The sequence below is a fragment of the Diabrotica undecimpunctata genome, chromosome 9 (assembly GCF_040954645.1).
Source record: "Diabrotica undecimpunctata isolate CICGRU chromosome 9, icDiaUnde3, whole genome shotgun sequence".
In the NCBI taxonomy this organism is placed as follows: Eukaryota; Metazoa; Arthropoda; class Insecta; order Coleoptera; family Chrysomelidae; genus Diabrotica; species Diabrotica undecimpunctata.
Genome location: NC_092811.1, coordinates 74,709,264 through 74,716,348, shown reverse-complemented (window position 1 = coordinate 74,716,348; position 7,085 = coordinate 74,709,264). Strand labels below are relative to the sequence as shown.

The window sequence follows — 7,085 nt, the reverse complement described above, 5'->3', positions numbered from 1 at the left end:
CTTTGGTAATAGCTTGTTATGAACTGACTGGTAATATCCAAATTATGTAGGCAGGTAGTGCAGGGCTCGTACCCCTAAAAGTACCGTTAAATATCTTTCTTTATTCCTTCTAAGAATTTCAATATCGTTAAAAATAATATCGAGTGGAATGGAATTTCACCATTCTGGGGGGCGGCGGCGAACAAATAGGCTAACAACTAAATAATTAACTAAACCTAAGTTATATACAAGAACAGTCTATTGTCTAACAACTAACTTTATCGCCTATAGGTAAAACGATAACTTTGGTGATAGAACGCGTATATTCTCCATCAGCAGTTTTTAATCGTACAACTCTTACTTTACCGTCTTTGCCGGGTATAGTGGCAATCACTCGTCCAAGAGGCCAGCGCAATGGGATTGTGTCCTCACTCTTCACTAAGACTAAATCATTAACCTGAATATTAGGCAATGAACGTAGCCATTTAGGACGATTTTGCAAATTATTTAGATAATCGACTGACCAACGCTTCCAAAAGGATTGTTGGATTTGCTGACATTGTTGCCAAGCAGTTAGTCGATTGGTATTTGTACACGTTAAATCAAAATCGGGATATGCAGTCAAAGAACTGCCTATTAAAAAATGTCCTGGGGTTAGCGGCTGCAGATCATTAGGATCATTTGACAGCGGATATAGTGGGCGAGAATTTAACACAGCTTCTATCTGAGTTAGAATAGTATACATCTCTTCGAATGTGAACCGTGAGTTTCCAACCAAGCGAACTAAATGATATTTAGCACTCTTAATAGCAGATTCCCACAATCCACCCCAATGGGGAGAGCGGGGTGGAATAAACTTCCAACGTATTTCGTTTGGATCTAAATAGGAGCGTATGTTATCAAAATTTGATTGAGACTTAAAAAAATCATATAAGTCACGAAGCTGATTATTAGCGCCAACGAAATTGGTTCCGTTATCACTAAAAATTATTTGCGGATTTCCTCGCCGTGAAATAAACCGTTTTAGAGATGCTAGAAATGAATTAGTGGTCAGATCACTGACCAATTCAATATGTATGGCTTTGGTAGCCATGCAGACAAACAAGGCAATATAACATTTTAAATTTGGAGCTTTGCGTAAGCGGGAAGAACGAATATACACGGGTCCAGCAAAGTCTACACCGGTTTTACTAAAAACACGAGTATTCTGTACCCTATCTATAGGAAGCGGAGCCATAATTTGAGAAGCAGTATGTGCGTTAAAGCGGTAGCACGTTAAACACTGCTTTATAATTCTTTTAACTTGTTTTATGCCGCTGAGCGGCCAGTATCGTAGTCTTAAATTACCGAGAACATTTTGGGGACCAGTATGTCCCAGTCGGCAATGTTCTCTTTTTATTAAGAGAGAAACTACATGATTATTAGCGGGCAAGAGAATTGGAAATTTTTGACTGTCATCAATCGTTGCATTCTGAAGTCTACCACCTACTCTTAAGATACCAGTTTTGTCGATGAAGGGATTAAGCGATAGCAATTGTTTGTTATCTATAGGTTTATTGCTTGTCAAAAGTAAAAATTCTTTAGAAAAGTTTTCTGACTGAACTTGGCGTACAATGAACATATGCGCATGCGAGAGTTCATCGACCGTTAAAGGACCTAACATTTTTGTTTGTTTATTTTTTAAATTGTAAATGAACCGAAAAACATAAGCTACTGAATGTTGTAGCTTGGAAAATTTGGAAAAGCGTGCGAACATTATTGTCCACGAGTTCTCCACCTTATCTGAGATTACAAGAGAAATCTTTTTGATTTCGGGAAGATTTTCAACAGGGGAAAACGAATTAAAATTATCGAAATCAAAACTATACATTCGCAGGAACTCGGGGCCATGTAGCCAAAAATCTAGCATGTTTTCGTCGAAATTGCCGCGAGTTAGCATATCTGCAGGATTCAAATGAGACCGAATATGTCTCCACATAGAAATCATACTTAAGCTTTGAATTGTAGAGACGCGATTGGCTACAAATGTCATGTAACTGTTTGCGGGATTTTTTATCCAGCTAAGTGCAATCTGTGAATCGGACCAATAATTTATCGTATCGATTGTAACGCGATCGCTTAAAATAGATATCATTTGATGAACTAGTTTGGAAAGTAGTTCCATTGCACATAATTCCAACTTTGGAATAGTGAGTTTATTTTTGAGTGGAGCAACACGAGACTTAGCGGTAATTAAATTACTAGACAATGAGTTGTCACTATATTGGGCAACAAGATAGATGCAGGCCCCAAAAGCGGTTAGGCTTGCATCACAGAAACCGTGGATATCAATTTTTGTGATTTTTTTGTTTACAAAAATAAAACGAGGTAATTCAATATTATTTACTTTAGCGAGGGTAGTTAAGAACGTTTTCCATCGTTTAAATATCATTGGATCGGTGATTGGGTCATCCCAATTTACCCTTAGTTTCCAAAGTTCTTGCATGAGTAGTTTACCGTTAACAATTAAGGGATTAACTATCCCAAGCGGGTCATAACAGGAGCTAATGCAACTAAGAACTCGTCGCTTAGTTATTGGTTCCAGGTCAATCGAAGTATTCGCGGATATTTTTATCGTATCTACTATTGGGTTCCATTTTAATCCTAAAATTTTGTATGGCGCTTCCTCTAAACTCAAATCAAACTCTGCTGTATCAGATTGCGAAATTTCTTGCAAAAAAGATGGTACGTTCGAGCACCACTTGTGAAGATAAAATCCGTGTTTATTTAAAACAGCATTTAATTCTGAATAAAACTGTCTAAGTTCGTGAAACTTATCGGTTCCTCCTAGGATATCATCCATATATGTTTGCTTTAATAAAGCTTTAGATGCGAGTGGTGCTTGGGAGTTCCTAAGGGCTATGTCCTTAATAACTCTAGTAGCTAGAAATGGAGAGCAATTTTGACCGAAACTAACGCGAGATAATTCAATACACTTGAAATCTTCTGAGGGTGAGTCCCTCCAGAGAATATTTTGTAAATATCGATGATGCGGAAACATTTCTATTATGCGATACATTTTATTGATGTCAGCGGTCAAAACAAATTTATAAGTCCGAAATCGACACAATATATCAAAAAGGTTGTCTTGTACTTGAAACCCTTTGAGAGTCAACTCGTTCAAAGAAAATCCGGAGCTGGATTTTGCGGAAAAATCAAATACTACACGAAATTTAGTGGACGAAACTCCCTCCTTAATAACAGCTCTATGGGGGATAAAATATTTATTTTCATTTAAACAATTAGTGAGTGTAAGCGGTATGACCTTTGCGTGTTCTAAGGATAAATACTCTTCTATTGTCTTTTTGTATTCTCTGAAAAAACTATGGTCTTTGAGAAATTTTTTCTCTAGTGTGAGAAAGCGTCTTTTTGCGATGGTAAATGAATCACCCAATTGTTTTACTCCTGAGCAAGCAAGCGGCATTTCAACTTGATATCGACCTGACTCTAAAATTTTAGTAGTAGCGGCTAAGAGCGTTTCGGCCATTTCTTCCTCTTCAGAACGAGAACATCGCGAGGGAAGTTCCTCTAATTCCCAGAATTTTTCCAAAATTGAACATATATCTTTTTCTCCACCGTCGGAACCTACGGTTAGATTATTTTCGTCCTGAACAGATAAAAAAGAATGTGTTGTTGGGACACGATAATTGCCATTTTGGTGGCTTAAATTAGGAACTGGCCCTGCAACTACATAGCCGAATGCAGTTTCTAGAAGCGTGGGTTGATTATGACCTAGTGAAATAAGGTCACCTTTTACTATGCTAAAATAAAGATCAGCACCTATTAATATATCAATATTGCTGGGTTCCCAAAAATGAGGATCGGCCAGCTCGTGTATTAGATGATCGGCTATTTTTAAACCATGAGGGTTTAAAGCGATTTGCGGTAATCGCTCAGTAATTCGATCTATTACTGAGCAAGAAGCATCAAATTGTTGATAAGGATTAATTTTGGAGTGTAACACAATATCTAAAATTTCATTTGATTGAACAAGGTCATTGTTTCCTAGACCGGAAATGGATAATTTTTGCGTTCTAGTGAGATACTGCAATCGATTTGCTAAGTCTTTCGATATGAAACTTTGCTGACTTCCTGAATCTAAAATTAATTTGACAGAAAATGGTTTACCCGTTCTTGAATATACTTTTGCCTGAGCGGTAGGTAAAAGGATTTGGCAATTATTTTTACTAAGAGCAGATAAATTAGTAGTACCTATAGATGAACAACCTTGATTACTAGCAATATTTGTGTCGGATACCAATAAATTAGCGGGCGAATTTTGAGTAAGAAAATTACTATTTTGTGTTAGAGATGGATTGGACAAATGAGCGTCCCTAGTAGAACCGTTAATTCTGTTCCCATTATGTCTCAGAGATTGACTATTTTGTGATACATTTTGAACCCTTTGCTGAGTTCCAACTCGCGACGAATTAGTTTCTAAATGAATGAGCGAATGATGATCCCTACCACAGGACTGACATCTAGACAAGGATTTGCAACTCGCCAAGATATGCATATTTGACAGACAATTAAAACAAAGAGATTTTAATTTGACAAATCGATGTCTCTCTTGCGGCGATAATTTTAAGAATTTTGTACACACATATGTGGAATGCGATCGCTCATTGCAATAACTACAATATTTACCATTGGAACTACTGTTTCTCGTAGTCGAATCAGACACCTTCGCGTGAAAGTTTACCTTGGGAGAATCTTTATGTGAGTTTCTACTAAAACTATTACCGGGTTTTGAGCTACCATCGAACATATTTAAGTTTTCCAGTATTGTATAGCGTTTTTTTAAAAATTCAAAAAATATATCAACCGAGGGGAGTGCGGTTAAATCTCGTTCACTTTCAAAAGCTCGTCGACTTTGAAAGTCCAGTTTTTTCTCTAGCAAAAATACGAGAAGCGTCTCAAAGGTAACTTGAGCAGATAGTCTAAGATTTTTTATTAAATCCAGTGTTTTTTTACTCGTAACATAGAAATTCCGTATTTCGCTAGCATTACATTTATTTATATGCTTTTGATCCAGTAACGTCTGATACAGAGAATTTAATAACTTATTCTTATCTTCATAATTATTTTTTAGCGTTGAAATAGCGACATCCAAGTTCTGATTTGTAACGGGTAGAGATTCTATTAAGCTAAGCGGTTGCCCTCTAAGTAAACTTTTGAGATAGTAGAACTTTTCACTATCTGATTTTAATTTGGGATTGTTCAATACAAGCGAAGAAAATAAATCAAAGAAGGACATCCATTCTTGTGGATCCCCAGAAAACGGTCTTATATTAATATCAGGCAACTTTACATTTGAAACACTATCAACTATTTTATTAGATGTAGACAAATTTTCAATTAATTCCTGCAATTGGGCTAACGTGAGTTCAAATCTCTCATATACGGACTCATCTTCCTCAGTATCGGACGTCACTGAATCTGAATCTTTTAACATATCTATTTCACTTTGAATTTGTTGATATTTTTTATAGTTTTCGGATAAATTTTCATATTTGATTTTAACTAAATGAGGGTTATCTACTTGCGACTTTACAAATTTTTCTATCCGTGTTAGTTGGGCCTTACAGCTGCTGCGCTGATTTTTTAAAATTACTGTATTATTAGTGGCCATTTCAAATTATTTAATCAAATTAAAATATGAATCAAAATAAATTCTTTACCAAAATAATTGCGTAATTAAACTATAAAAAATATAACACTATTGGCGTTATATAATTAAGACAGTATTAAAATAAATATCTATGTAAATATTTAAAATGCGAACATGAAAAATGCGAACGTCTTATCGAAATTAATAGAGAAAGTCTTATTGCTTCTTAAAATATGTAAATACGAAAATATAGTTCCTTGGAATTTTTACCACTCAAGCTGGGTATGGGGACGTCAGCTTTTCAAATTCCTTGTCCTTCGTAGAATCGGCTAAGCTCCTTACAGGCGGCTGGAGCTGGAACTGCACGTCACGATCGCCACCCTTGTCTCACAATGTTGCCGGCGCGCACTTAAGTCTTAGATTTGCAGAAAGTTTGTGTTTAAAGTTCTATTTTTCGGAAAAAAGTTATATGAATTATAATACTTAGGGTTAATCCGGCTCGAAGGACCAAAAAATGGAATGGAAACAGGCTCGTTTAAAGAATTAAAGGCAGAAGGACCACCAGCCCAGGGGCTGGAATGAAAAACAGATTAAACACTAACTTATCTTTAATGCTAAGATTAAATAGTAATTTCTGATAACCGTCCGAAAACACTGTGATATGGGATATCTCACTACACTTTCCACTAAGGCTATTTTCACTATTATATATAATTACAAATAGAATTGCTTAGCGGAATGTCGTTTCTATGTTTAAAGCGAACTACTGGCAACTCTGCTAGTTTGAACAGATCAACTGTTTATATAAAAACTATAACTGCGGATTCAGAAAACACTGGTTACTATAAATTTACTTGATAATTTCTATGAATAATGCGATGCGAGTGTAACTACTTAGTTACAAATACATATGATATATAAGCGAAGAGAGTATTTGCGAGCTATATATAGCGAGTTTAGCTTACGAGATTTTGCGACCGACTTTGGTAATAGCTTGTTATGAACTGACTGGTAATATCCAAATTATGTAGGCAGGTAGTGCAGGGCTCGTACCCCTAAAAGTACCGTTAAATATCTTTCTTTATTCCTTCTAAGAATTTCAATATCGTTAAAAATAATATCGAGTGGAATGGAATTTCACCAGCCAATATGTTTTATATCTCGGGTGACCAAAACTTACGAAAGAAAATATAGTGTGACAGAATTGGAATTTGCCAGTGTACTATTTTGTGTAAACAAATTAAGATATTACTTATTGGGAGCTAAATTCACAATCGAGACGGATCATGCCGCTTTGGTACACATCATGAAGAACCGATTGGTGAATAATCGGATACATAGAGGCATTCTATTACTACAGGAGTACGATTTTGAATTCCGGTATATCAAAGGAAAAGACAATATCATAGCCGACGCGCTAACACGGGATGAAGACACAGGAAAAAAGGAAGCAATT

The 7,085-nt window shown here is 36.0% G+C and overlaps 1 protein-coding gene across 1 annotated transcript; it reads right to left on the bottom strand.

Moving 5' to 3' along the window:
- Positions 1 to 244: 244 nt before the first annotated feature.
- LOC140451156 (uncharacterized) lies at positions 245 to 5,473 on the bottom strand. Its single transcript, XM_072544890.1, has one exon. It carries the CDS (start codon positions 5,471 to 5,473, stop codon positions 245 to 247), a length of 5,229 nt encoding a protein of 1,742 aa, XP_072400991.1.
- Between the last annotated feature and the right edge of the window lie 1,612 nt (positions 5,474 to 7,085).